Source organism: Calliopsis andreniformis, chromosome 1, assembly GCF_051401765.1.
Source record: "Calliopsis andreniformis isolate RMS-2024a chromosome 1, iyCalAndr_principal, whole genome shotgun sequence".
NCBI lineage: Eukaryota > Metazoa > Arthropoda > Insecta > Hymenoptera > Andrenidae > Calliopsis > Calliopsis andreniformis.
In genome coordinates this window covers 16,919,755-16,932,990 of record NC_135062.1, presented here as the reverse complement: position 1 = coordinate 16,932,990, position 13,236 = coordinate 16,919,755, and the positions used below count along the sequence as shown (strand labels likewise).

Here is a 13,236-nt window from a genome sequence, read left to right as displayed (position 1 = left end):
AATAGTATTCTAACATTTTTGATGTCGAATATGAGCACATATTTGCTAGTATATATTTGTTATGTAACAAATATAATTGAGTCCATACTTCCATACATTATCGTCGAATCGATGAACGTTTAGTGGGGGTAAAGAATCGTAGAAGGGAGACTCGAAACGAAACTTCGAGAAATCAGGGAGGTCTGTTCAGCTTAGCTGCATAGGTTACACAACGTGCACGGGTGCGTTTGCCGGTTGAATAGACACAACTCTTAGCTTTAAAAACACAGCATTATAATAATGGTAAGAATTACATTTTTGTATTATCTTGATTAAACTATAAATAACTTTATATACGAGGTAAAAGTCCTTTTGTAACATTTTCTTATACAGTTCTGAAGATAACCTTCACACGAATGATTAAATACACATTTTTCTATGAGACAATTTCTTTTAAATTAAAAAGTGTACTTAAACTGCATCAAACTGTGCGTATAATTTTAAATGAAACGCTGCTTCTTTGTTTCGTGTAGTAGTTTTAATCGTACCTCGTGTAATCACGGTGCGGCCGGTATCGAATGCTTTTTGTTTTTAACAAATGATCACCGAATATAATGATGAAACAAAAGAGTTTTCGTGTTAGTCAATTTTACATATATGTTCGAATCGATGTTACGAATTTCATTGTAAAAGTTTTAATATCATTGCTAAGAGATTACTCACTGTAACCTTATAAAGTTGACTTTAGTTGGCTCATTCTCAGTTTATTGTGATTCAGATATTTTGTGAATTTTAAGCATTACGAAAATTTATACGGGATTGCGCTATGCATGGTCTTAAAGTAATTGATTTTTGAGACATATAGTTGCTATGTTTTTAATACAAATTTTTGGAAATTATTAAAACATTATGTATTCTTTTTATTTTAATGTTTTTAGGCTGCCGCTAATGCCATTAAAAGACTAGTGCCTCTGTTTGACAGAGTCCTCATACAAAGAGCTGAAGCTGTTACAAAAACAAAAGGTGGTATTGTTCTGCCAGAAAAAGCCCAAGCAAAAGTTTTGCAAGGAACAGTTGTGGCCATAGGACCTGGACAACGAAATGAAGTATGTAATAAAGCATTTAAGAATTATATAAATAACTTACCATTGAAGTAGTAGCACTAATGATAAATAATATTTTTTTTTTCTAGAAAGGACAGCACATTCCATTAAGTATCAAAGTTGGTGATGTTGTTTTACTTCCTGAATATGGTGGAACTAAAGTGGAACTTGAAGATAATAAAGAGTTTCATTTATTCCGTGAGTCAGATATATTAGCAAAGTTGGAAGTTTAAGTTTTTACTAAATTTAAGTTTACAATTTTTTAAATGCTACAAGTTGTTTCCTAAGAAATTAAGGAGAAATGAAGGAACAATGGGCATGTTGTCCTTACACATAGTTCAGTGTTTATTGTTACAACATAAACTTACTTAATTTCTTTGTGAGTCTGATGATAATATAAGTGTCATGATTTCATATGTATAAGAAAAAAAATAAAACGTTTATTCATTACATTTGTATAATTTTCGTATAGTGTATTATTTCTTAATATGTATTTTTTCGACCTGAATAGTTTGTATTATTAATCAAATATAATAAAGTAGATATAATTATTTAATTATATATAAAAGAATTGTGTAGTTCAAAAAGAAATAAAGTAGTTTTACAAGTTTTAATAAAATGCAGGTTTTATACAGCTTTGATCAAATAACTCTTCATTTTAACTTGATACTCTTCTTGACACTAGCTTTAATACCTGATATTTCTCCAGCATAACGAGTAATTTCTTTTCTTACTTCTCTTACCTAGAGAATAAAAAATCAGTATTATTTTCAAAATAAATATGCAGTATTAAAAATATACAAATACATACCGCTCCCTTTCTTCGAATTTTTGCCTTGCGATACTTATTTCTGTGCTTCACTCGAGGATTGCGTTGCTCTTTTTTACGATGGGGCGTCAAACCTTTATTTTTTGCCATTTCATATGTAATTGCTCTCTTTCCTTCATCTTCAGTAACAGATTCGGCTATATTTGTGTTTTCTATTTCCTTCTCGTTTTTGTCTATAGACACGTCATTCTCTGAATCTTCTTCTTCCTGTGTAGATTCTATGTCTTCTATTTCAAATTTAAGTTCAGATTCAGACGGATATGTTTCTACATCTACTTCTTTTGTAGTCTTTTTCAACTGATTCATTTTTTCTTTGAAACGTTTTGTTGTTTTCTTTTTATCAGCACTTATTTGAGTACCATCTGATACATTATACAATGGTTTGCCTTGTTTCTCAGCAGCTAGAATTTCTTGAATCTCTTGTTTTAAATTTCCTTGTCCTGATTCTAACTGATTCAGTAACTGACGATACTGAGCCAAACGTTTTATAACTGGATGGGAGTTTATAGGCAATCTTTTAGCCTTCAGCATTAGGTAAAAACAAATATTGATACAATAATTCAATAATAAATAGTACTTTGTTTTTATGAAGGAAACACTGGGGCAATTTGGAATTATGTCCTTCTTAACTAGCTTCAGAAATGGTGCCAGTACATCTCTTGCTTCTGTCATACGATCTAAATCAAACACAATGTTTATTAAATATATGAAAATTCTATATTAAATTTAAATTTATAAGTGATAGGTCATATCCCTAGCTTTATATATCAAGTACCTTTAAAATCATTCAAGAGGGCTATAAATTCAGGGCTTTCCTTTTGTATCATTGCTTGCTTTTGTCTTTTACTAAGCCTACTTAAGTCAGTTTTTACAAATTGTTCAGTGTCTTTAGAAACTTCTTCATCATCACTTTTCTGCTCTGGTATAAACTCTAATCCAAAATCAGCATCATCTAATTGTTCTGCTAATCTCTTTTGAATATTTCTAGCCTCCTCTTCTTCCATCTCTGCAATAACTAAATCTTTCTCACTAATGGTAGCATAATCAGGATCTACATAATCTGTAGAATAATAAGCTTTCTTCTTCTTTCCCCATGCTTTTTCATTTGGTAAATCAAAATCTTCTTCCAGTCCTTCAATATCCGATTCCATTGAATCTGCTTCTTCTTCTTCTTCCTCCAAATCATCTTGATCTTCATCACCTTTGTCACGCAGACCAAAAACCTCATAATCACTATCATAGCTTTCAGAAGATTGTCTAGTTCGTACTTTTTTAAGTAATCTACGTTCATCTTCCGAATACTCATTTTCAGAATCTGTTACTTCATTCATATTTATATCTTCTAAATCCTCTGGTTCCTCTCTCATTTTAGGTATTCTTGTTCTAAGAAAAATGTATTAAAGAAATAAAGCAGAAAATCCAAAAGTAAATGGTTTATTTAATCGTAAGGATACACAATCTCGATAATTGTTAATAAACAAATACATAGAATTTTAACCTCGAAATTTAGTCTAGATATGGCTTCTTATAATAGAATACTATTATGACAAACATTTTACCTTTTTTTATTCTTCATAATGAGATTTGAGAAACTTTCTCAGGTGTACTTGAAGAAACTTACTTTTTATATGGTATTTGACACGTGAGTTTATTTAACCTATATTATTTCATATTCCAAAATGTTATCTTTGAACCTCTACATTTCAAGTTTAAAAGTTCATAAGTGTAATCGCTGGATGGCGCTAATGTACTGTTCCAAGAAAACATTATTTCATATGTGCCATTGCCAGATGACTCTAGCATCTCTGGCTTGTGACAGCTGTTTCTTCAAGTACATACATCTCATTTTTACGCAGGCGTACGCGCAGATCATCGACTCCATTCCGCATTATCCAATTGGATATTTCTCTTCGCGCGAGGGAAAGTGCTAAATGTGTGTGTTAACCATAAAAGGAAGGTGAATTGCGTTACTTTGAACTGCTTTGAACCAGCTATGAACTTAATATGGTCAACCGTTCGAAGTGAATAATCAGTATGCGGGTTTTCATATGTTCAGTAAATGGCAAAAAGAAAAGAAGGAAAGTTAGGTTAAATATGCTTGAATATTCCTATATTATTAGGTTTTTATTGTAGAATTTAATAATTATTATTGAATATACGCGTTTCGTAATTTAATAAACCATTTGCTATGAGAGACAATGTTACGTCACACTATAAACAGCATTGGAAATAAGTTCCAAATATATATAATAGAGCACGATGTAATAGAGGTGTTACAAGATAATCGCAAAGTAATGCAACTTTATTAAAGTGCATCTTTTATAGATAAAATAGTGATTAAGAACAATATTCTAACCTAATTATCAATTAAATTGGTACAAAATTCAAATATTGCGCGACAAGGAACTACGTTCAAACAAGAATTTATACATGTTCGTAAAACTATTTGTGTTTCGTGAAAATTGCATCTCGGCTTACAAAAAAATCTTTTCTTATTTTATTCGGAGTCTATGTGATATTTAATAATTTAATCCGCTTATAACTTGTATCAAAAGCTTTTTTTCTTATGTTTACCTACGAGTGAGTCAATGCTGTAGTGCGTCACCATTGAGGGCCTAATCAAATCGTCCAAATTCTGGTTACAGTACGTATGTACAATGTACAATTGTAGTTATTCTGAAGTAAACGGAAGCAAATGTATACAAATTGTATACATTAATTAATATACAGATACATATATACAAGTGTTGCTGCGAAATTTTGTATATATATCGTGTTTTCATTATGGATGATTTCTATGGACAAAGTGTATGTGTGTAAATTAGAAAAGGTCTCACACTGACATTGATTCAGTTTAGTATGTGAACTTCCAACCAGCGTAATAGATTGTGCATTGCGCGCAAAATATTAAGTTCGGTATCGTGAATGATCATCGCTCATGCAGCGCATATTTGTATCTTCCTTTACGAAGTAAGTTTAACGTGAAAATTAGAATTAATAACACAATACTAAAGATGTAATACTATAAAATATTTCTCCTTCATCGAATTACAGTGGACATGTTAATCAAATATTGTTATGGTAAATAAGATTGAGTGATACATAACCTTGTGCTTTAGGAAGCTGTTCTCTGATTAATACTGGTGCTTCCACGAGAGAATAAAAATATAAAGATGGATCTTCAGTTTCAAACGACAGGTAGGTAAATAATCTTACATTGAAAAATATACTCTTGAGTGTATCATGGTTGTATTTTCAATATAACAAAATATGATAATAATTATTAGAAAATCTGAGTTGTAAAATAATATATTTAATATTTTTGTTTTGACAGATATGAAAAATACTGATGAAGACAATTGTAATGCACATTATCCTGTCTCGAAGTATTCTCCTAAGGATACAAACAGTATGACATCATTATTAAGGAAACAAGAATCTAGTGTTGTAAGAAATTCCATGAGTAAGTTTACATTTATCTTGAGGAATAGATCTAAAACCAATTTGGAATTATTATGTGAACTACTTTGCAAGCCAGTGTCTGTAAGTTTGACAAAATTGTCAGCATCAGAACTAAAGATATTATTGAAGAAAGACTTACATGAGACTAAAAAGAAACGTAAGCCTAAACCAAGGGTAAAAAAGATTAGATTTTACAAAAAGAAAAAGAAGCCCATTGTAGAAAATAAAGTTGAGCAAGTTCAAACTTTGGTTGCAGAAGAAACAAGAAAAAGTTCACACATTCAAAGTAGGACATTTAAAAAAGGAAAGACTCTGACAAATCCTAAACATCAAATAGATTTATTACAACTCATTAAGCAACCACGCATACAATTACGTAGAATAGACCAAGTGATTAATAAAATAGCACAGACATTTGCAAAAGTAATTTCTGATAAGGATCCTCAATTAAATGCATTAACACAGAACACAGAAAAAAGTCAAAGTGAATTAAATACATTACCACCACAATCAACACCATCAACACCATCAACGCCATCAAAACCATCAAATAATAGTAACAATGAATATTTACAAAATAACGAAATTCAAAGTTTGATGCCCAATCCTGATGTAAATGAGAACTTACAAGTAGATAATTATAGTGAAAGCAATACCAATGAAATATTTAAAATTAATAATAGACAGAGAAGAAAACGAATTAGAGTTTTATATGATTCTGATGATAGTAGTGACACTGATAATGGTGGTATTAATTTGAAAGGTATTTCGAGTAGGGTAATTCCTAGAAAAGTACAGAAATTAAGATCAAGGAATGTAACACAGGCTCTTATCTCTGATGAAGAAGACAACACATCTAATACAGCGGATACTGTTATAATAACCAATGAAAATGCAGAATTAGCAGTGCAAACAGAGTCATCTGAGGAGCAGAATTTAGAACGTGTAAATGAACATGTAATTGTTGCAAGTACAGTGGAGGATGTGCCTCAACAACCTATTCATATACTGAAAAACAAAGAAGATTGTGCTTCCAGTTGTGTGCCTTTAGAAACAGATTTTACACTACAGTCAGAAGAAGAAAGGTCTGTGAGTCTAGAGGAACCAACATCACTATGTATTGAGATTCTGGATCAAATGCAGAAACCTTGTATTTCAGATGAAGAATTAATGAAAAAGTATAAATTATTTAAAGAATTAAAAGTCTTTCTGTTAAAACTTGACCTTATAAAAATTTCTTTAGATAATAGATACTCGGCCACAGAAATTGAACAATTAACAAGTACTTACATTAACAATTTAGTAAATTCTAATGCTCTAAATATTCCAATACAACTTTTACCATCTAATTCAACTGATAACACTGTAAAAGATGCAGTTATGTTTGAAAACAATAATAGTGAGAGTAACAAATCTCCTTCTTGTGTAAATGAAAAAGTGCAAGAGCAGCAGGCAGATGAACAATTAAATGTTACTTCTAAAGAAAGACTTAAAGATATATCATTGTCTGTAAGTACATTATCTCCTCAAGCAAAATCTAAAAATTTAAATGTACAAAAATCGTCACGTGTATTGAAAAAAAATTCGATGATAAGATCTTGTAATGAGTTATTAAATTCTACCTTAAAGGAAAGAGGATCAAGAAAACTATCTCATAATGAGGATTCTGAACAGATCATTGCTAATTTAAATTCTTCCAAGAGTACAGATGCTAATAAGCGTAAGGAAATGACTTCCAATTTATTAATACTCAAAACTAATCTCAAAAGCAAAGATATCTCAAATAATAATGAAGAAGTTTTTATATCAGACAAAAAATTCCGTGCAATTAAATTAAATTCGAAAACTCTGAATATGCACAAGTGTATTGTCTGTGATCTGTGCTTCAAAACTCATACTGTTCTAAAACAACATCTGTCTATACATAGACAGAAACAAAACGTTGTTTCAACAGATACATCATCACGTGTTCCACCAAAAGAGACTTCAACAGTTGAACAGGAGAAAGAACCAACTTTAAAATCAACTGTAGAATCACCACAAAAAAGTCCTCAGAAAACGACATTGAAGTCTAGCAATAAAAAGAAGAAAACGCCGCAAAACGAGTCACAAAAGAAAGATTCAGGAACAGAAGATTGTTCACCAAATAAAAAAAAAGCCAATTTTCCAAGAAAACGAATTAAGTTACCCACAGCAGTTGATACGAATGAGTGCAGTATTTGTTCTCAAGATTTTCCAACCAAAGTTGATTTAGCAGCACATATTTTTCTACATACAGAAAGTGAACTGCAAAGAGCATACAAGAATGCAAAGAAAAAAATGCAGGAAGCCAATAAAGAAAAGGATCAGACAGAAGAGCAAGCAGAAAAAGCCACAAGTAAAAAATCAGTTATCAAAAAACCGGAAAGTACTGCAGATAATGTAATTGATCCTGTAGAAAAATCTGCAACAACTGTTAATGAGAAGACACCAGTTTCTTCACACTCATCAACTCTAAAAGAACAGGATGAACCATTAATTACTCAGTGTGAACCTGAAGTTCCTAAAGAAGAAAAGAAGAATGATACAGTTAAAATAATGGAATTTCCTGTCTCAACTGAAGACAGATCGAATAGAACAGAGGCACTTTCATTGCAAAATGATATGGATAAAGACAAAATGATTAAACTAACAACTAGTAATAAAAAAGGATTCGTTGTATGTCAATGTCATAATAGATCAGATATTAATGATAACTGCTTGCGGATTGAGATAGTACTTCTTTGCCATACTTGTAGGGTACTGTTCCGAAGTATGGAATGTTTTGAAACTCATTACCGTCTTCCTGGTTTTGCACTTTGCAATCAAAATCGCTTGGAAAGTGGGCGATCGCCAAACTTATTTTGTGCTAATTGCGGCATGATATTTAGTTCGGTCCAAGACGTACGTCATCATCTAGAAACACACGCTCGTTTCAAGCAGAATTTTACAACAGACTTTCAATGTAACATTTGCAAAGTTATATTTATTGGCATTGGCTCTTATTTTTATACACATTGGTCAAAACATGCGAAAGATCCTTTCTGGGTAGCTAGTGAACAATCGTTTCCAAAATCGTCTATAGTAAAGTCGAAGTCTGAAAACATTCAAGACAATAAACAGACGTCAAATAAATTTACAAAATCGTACATTCAAGTAGCAGAACGTATTTGCCACGGCTGTAAATTACCTTTCGCTATTGAAGAGGATTTAAAGAAGCATAAAGAAAAATGTAAGTTAGCTATTTTAGCTGAACAAAAGGAGAAGGAAGCAGCTGTACAAAAGTACCCATTAATACGCCTAAGTTGTAATCTGTGTGATGACATATTTCTTGATAAGTTAGAATTTTATAGACACCTGAGAAACAGACATAAGTTTGCATCTGAGCCTGAATTTGTCTGTGTGTCTCTTACAGTCATAGGAACAGCATTCATTTGTTCTATTTGCATGGAATTAAGTGAAGGTATAGATCAATTTGAAGAGCATTGGGTAAAACATAATACACATCAACCACGTTTCGGTTGTATGTATTGTAACAAAGAGTGTAATGCTCTAAATTTGTTTGTAAAACATATGGAGGAACATCAGTCTAGAGTGAAAGAAGGTATAGTGTCCTGTAACGTAACGTATCAGAAAAGTAAATTTATTTGCTTACAATGTAATATTGGTTTTGAATCTCAGAAGGGCATTGACGAACATAATGTGATACATAGTCTAAAATTCCAAACATTACTACAGAAAAACAAAGTATTAAGTCAGAAAAGTCTTGCATCAGTTTCAGGCTCAAGTATTACTTCTAGTCCATCAAAGCCAAAAGCAGTAGTTGCTGAGAAACAGATAGAAACATCTGCAGAAGAACAAATAAATGCAAACAATAAAACAGTAGAAAAGAAAGCAGAAGACTCAACAAAGTTTAATAGAGATGCTGAGAAGGAGAAACTAATTAATATTTTAGAAGGGAATGAAGACTCTGATAATGAATTAACAATAGACCTAACAGAACAGTCAGAAGAATATAACGAATTACAGAATGGAGAAAAAGATAAAGGAGAGCAAGTAGTTTCTGGATCAGCTGAATGGTCGACTATAGAAGCTTCTGTTGCTTCTGAAGATCGTAAAATTAATATACCTGTAACAGTAATTGAATCGTCTTCACAAAAGCAAACATCAAATTTACCTGCAAACACAAAAGAGATAGTAGCACCAAAGAAAAACAGTCCGCTTAAACCAAAACAAGGATTCTTACGTGTAAAGACTCTCGCAGAACTTAGAGGTAAAACAAGTGAGTTACATGTGTGCAAATTTTGTGGATGTGCTTTTGAAAATCCTGAAAATTATAAGCAGCATCTTGTAATTCACTTATCATCAAATGAAGAAACAGAAGCAATATCAGAAAAAGTAAAATCGATAGCGTTACAGAACATTCCCAATAAGCCATCCGCTCCTCGAGTCTATCAGAACCGTACAATTATGGTTACACAATCTAATACTATATTGGCAAGTGATAAATCATTAGGACAATTGCAATCAAATGTAATCCAAAATTCATTGTCAGCACAAAATTCAAAATCAGCATATCATAAAAATTTACCAGCTTGTAATATTGTTCAAAAATCTATGGTTGTGCCACGCTCTTCTATTCAAAAAGGTGAAAGAGTTCCAGCAAGAGTAGTAGTAAACTCTTCTAATGAGCAAAACATACAAGTAACATCTACAATGAATTCATCAATCTTACCTTCACAGTCAACTTCTAGTTACCATGTTAATGCAAATATCAGACAAAATATGAATAATCTTGAAACGAATTTTAATCGTCAGTCTGCTTACAAAGAACAAAACATGGAGCATAATACAAGAGAAAGTGGAAATATTATTAGCAATACAACAGCAGTGATTACGAACAATATGAGTAACAATCAGAATTATAAGCAACAAATGATGGGTCCTTCCTCAAGTGGTCTGCCTCAATATCCAAATACTTCTACTAATTCAATAAACAATAATCAAAGACCAATACAGGCTGCAATAAGACAGAAACCGCCAAACACAATAAATACTGTCCCATCTTCCTTCTACTATAAAAATGCCGGTGGTGGTGGAATGTCAATAGTAATTAATCAAACACCTACTTTGCAAAATATACCAACAATGGGAGTTCTAACAACCTCAGGACAAACATATGAACCAGTAATTTACAATAATCCAATATCAAATATGGATCCATATATGCAGCAAGCACAGGTATATTGGACATCTCAAATAAATACAGTTTAATAAATTAATATCTCATATTATTTATGTATTCTCAGAGTGTGAATAACATTGCTGGATCAAATGATGTCTACCACGTGGCAAGTAATCAGTATGGAGTACCATTTGTAGAAACTGTTCCAACTTATGAAGTTGTGCTGCAATCTACCGAAAGATTAATTTGTCCTTATTGCCCTAATAATGTTCCTTTCATGTCTGAGGAACTGTTAGCATTACACATAGAATCTACCCATAATTACGAATGCGATATGTGTAATCAGCGTTACTATGATTTTAACGAACTGACTCTTCACAGACTAAAGCATAGATTTATTTAAAGGGTATTATTGTAGATATTCAGTTCAAAGAAAACTGAATATAAAATAGTTTTGCATTTTTTTCACATAATCTCTTATTTTTTAAAAAGCTCTCTTTATTTTATAATCAATTTATAGTTAGTCAAAGAATGAATATGATTCAACAAAAGATACGAGCATACAAGTAAATAACTACAAATTATGCAACTATACGTAAATCAGCCCAAAAAAAAGACTAAAAGTGTATTGAATAAATTGTATTGTATGATGTATGTTGCTAAAATTATATATTATTATATTATAGCTTTTACAAAGCTTTTTTATCGAACACAATGTTGCAGTATAACTTAATATGAAAATAAACAGTATTTTAATTAATCTGTTACGTTAATATTTTAAGTGGAAAAAATTCCTGTAAAACGTATTTACGTTTGTAAGCGAAGAAGAGAAGTATTCGAACACAAATTTGTATATATGTTTAAGAAAATGTTAAATGAAGCAATGAAGGATTGAATGCATTTCATATAATGACGTATGTAAGTTATATAACGTAAGTAATATATTGTGGACGTTTTGCGTATGATATTTTTGTAATTTCGAAGAATTTGTAGCGTGATATATTCATTGTATTTGATCAATAAACGTATTAACAACGAAGTGAATTATAAAACAATGAAATGTATGTTGAATAAACAATGTTATCCTTGCTATGTACGTACATCCATATGTGTATATATCATTGTCTCCTTTATTCGGCACTTTGAGCGTTCATAGTTTTCTTTTTTTTACAGTAGATCATTGTTTCGATCTTCTTACAGTCAATAAAACTACATTTGATCATAGAAACGACTACCATAAACAAAAAGAAAATGATTTAATCGTTTCATTGTCTGATCGGGGGAGCTTAAACTACTGCATTTCATAGTTTAATTTTAACAAAACAATAGTTTTGTTGAAATAACTACTACGAGGAGATATACTATCCTATTATACATTAGCCAACGAGATACAGCAAAAAATAAAATATAATTTAGCATACATTCGTAGTTTAAAAAAAAATTAATGCTAACATCTCTCAGACAATTTAAATTTGCCGCCCATAAGAATAATAACGTCTAATTTGAGAACCACTGGTTTCTAAACGTTATATATTTCGTACCTAACTTTGAAGACAGTGAAACAATTAACTAAACATAATTAAATTCAATTTTTCTTATTCCATTGCTTGTGATAATCATACAAGTGGATAAAATGCCTCTGGTGAGTATTATTAAAAAATCTTCATTAAAATCGATCGATCTAACACGTGGTAGCGAGCAAACCGAACGATCGTGATGTAAAGAATTGTTAGATGAAAATCACGCGATTTAAAGTTATAATTTTATGTAGTAAACTTGGGAGATAAACTAAACTTTATATCGCGCAACTTTTTAAGTACCCAATTGTAGAAAACTTAAAAATCCTCGGATCATTTATTTCACTCGTAACATCGTATTAACGTCCTGAACCTCTTACGTACATGTAATACGATGTCATAGCGGTCTTGAAAGAAAATGAAGAATTTATTATTTCTCTATATGATTGATGAAATATGCGATTATGAACGAACTCTTTTCAAAACCATTAATAATGAGATTTTATTATATATTACTCAGCTGTAGGTACGTTAGATCAGTGATTATTATCGTAGACCTTTCGAGAGCTGAGCAATCATCAGGCTCGAAGTGTTGGACTTTACAAGTAAGTACGTTACAACCCCGTTTGAGCGGCTTGTAGGTTGCTTGCAGATAAACTTAACGAGCCAGAAATGATGGAAAAGACGGAAGTTTTTCAGTACCAAGAAATTCTTTCATGGTACTCGTGGTGGTAGTGTTTGAGTCGAAAGTTTGCTGGTATCTAGCCAGAGCTGTAATTCATTCATTCTTATCGTAATGAATGGTTCCTTAAGTTAAGGCAAGCCTATAATAATCGCTCGTTTTCTGTCGCGAGCGTATGTACGTATCGTTTATAGTTCATTTCCTGTTATCCTATATTTTGGCACGTGATTCACGCAACACAATATATTTTATTGTGTCCCCAACTCGAAAAATGAAAATTTCTCGTACTCGTTACAGTGCAGTACGATGCATATTATATGTATTAATAAAGCTATATGTTATTCGAATTTACTTGTTCGTAACGAAAAAAGAAAGATGGCTACCTATGGCTGCGGCAATGTATTCGAGAATATTTCTTAAAAAAGAAGATTGGTCTCTGGGCTAATCTAATATTATTAAAG

General features: G+C 31.5%; 3 protein-coding genes across 5 annotated transcripts; 2 read left to right on the top strand and 1 right to left on the bottom strand.

Moving 5' to 3' along the window:
- The first annotated feature begins 125 nt into the window (after positions 1-125).
- Positions 126-1,543, top strand: LOC143182180 (10 kDa heat shock protein, mitochondrial). Its single transcript, XM_076383065.1, has 3 exons — positions 126-282; positions 918-1,085; positions 1,172-1,543. The coding sequence occupies exons 1-3, from the start codon at positions 280-282 to the stop codon at positions 1,313-1,315; spliced, it is 315 nt and encodes a 104-aa protein (XP_076239180.1). The 5' UTR covers positions 126-279; the 3' UTR covers positions 1,316-1,543.
- A 24-nt stretch (positions 1,544-1,567) lies between these two features.
- Sas10 (UTP3 small subunit processome component Sas10) lies at positions 1,568-4,535 on the bottom strand. Of its 2 annotated transcripts, none has more exons than XM_076382937.1 (4): positions 4,486-4,535; positions 2,687-3,294; positions 1,894-2,588; positions 1,568-1,825 (listed from the first exon to the last, which is right to left on the bottom strand). In XM_076382937.1, exons 2-4 carry the CDS (start codon positions 3,276-3,278, stop codon positions 1,736-1,738), a joined length of 1,377 nt encoding a protein of 458 aa, XP_076239052.1. In that variant the 5' UTR covers positions 3,279-3,294; positions 4,486-4,535; the 3' UTR covers positions 1,568-1,735. The 2 variants fall into 2 exon arrangements, with proteins under 2 accessions (XP_076239052.1, XP_076238967.1); XM_076382852.1 differs by lacking the exon at positions 4,486-4,535 and adding an exon at positions 3,471-3,607.
- Positions 4,507-11,682, top strand: LOC143181635 (uncharacterized). Of its 2 annotated transcripts, none has more exons than XM_076382265.1 (4): positions 4,507-4,881; positions 5,031-5,109; positions 5,246-10,632; positions 10,701-11,682. In XM_076382265.1, exons 2-4 carry the CDS (start codon positions 5,085-5,087, stop codon positions 10,977-10,979), a joined length of 5,691 nt encoding a protein of 1,896 aa, XP_076238380.1. In that variant the 5' UTR covers positions 4,507-4,881; positions 5,031-5,084; the 3' UTR covers positions 10,980-11,682. The 2 variants fall into 2 exon arrangements, with proteins under 2 accessions (XP_076238380.1, XP_076238307.1); XM_076382192.1 differs by having other exon boundaries at positions 4,966-5,109.
- The last annotated feature ends 1,554 nt before the right edge of the window (positions 11,683-13,236 follow it).

Bases quoted from the DNA above. Each gene is read 5' to 3' on its own strand.
- LOC143182180 (XM_076383065.1), top strand. The intron at 1,086-1,171 runs GTATGTAATAAA...TTTTTTTTCTAG, and splicing joins GACCTGGACAACGAAATGAA to AAAGGACAGCACATTCCATT.
- Sas10 (XM_076382852.1), bottom strand. The intron at 2,589-2,686 runs GTACTTGATATA...TGTTTGATTTAG, and splicing joins CCTCTTGAATGATTTTAAAG to ATCGTATGACAGAAGCAAGA. The intron at 1,826-1,893 runs GTATGTATTTGT...TTTATTCTCTAG, and splicing joins AAATTCGAAGAAAGGGAGCG to GTAAGAGAAGTAAGAAAAGA.
- LOC143181635 (XM_076382265.1), top strand. From the start codon at position 5,085: ATGGATCTTCAGTTTCAAACGACAG. The intron at 5,110-5,245 runs GTAGGTAAATAA...TTGTTTTGACAG, and splicing joins TCTTCAGTTTCAAACGACAG to ATATGAAAAATACTGATGAA. The intron at 10,633-10,700 runs GTATATTGGACA...ATGTATTCTCAG, and splicing joins CATATATGCAGCAAGCACAG to AGTGTGAATAACATTGCTGG.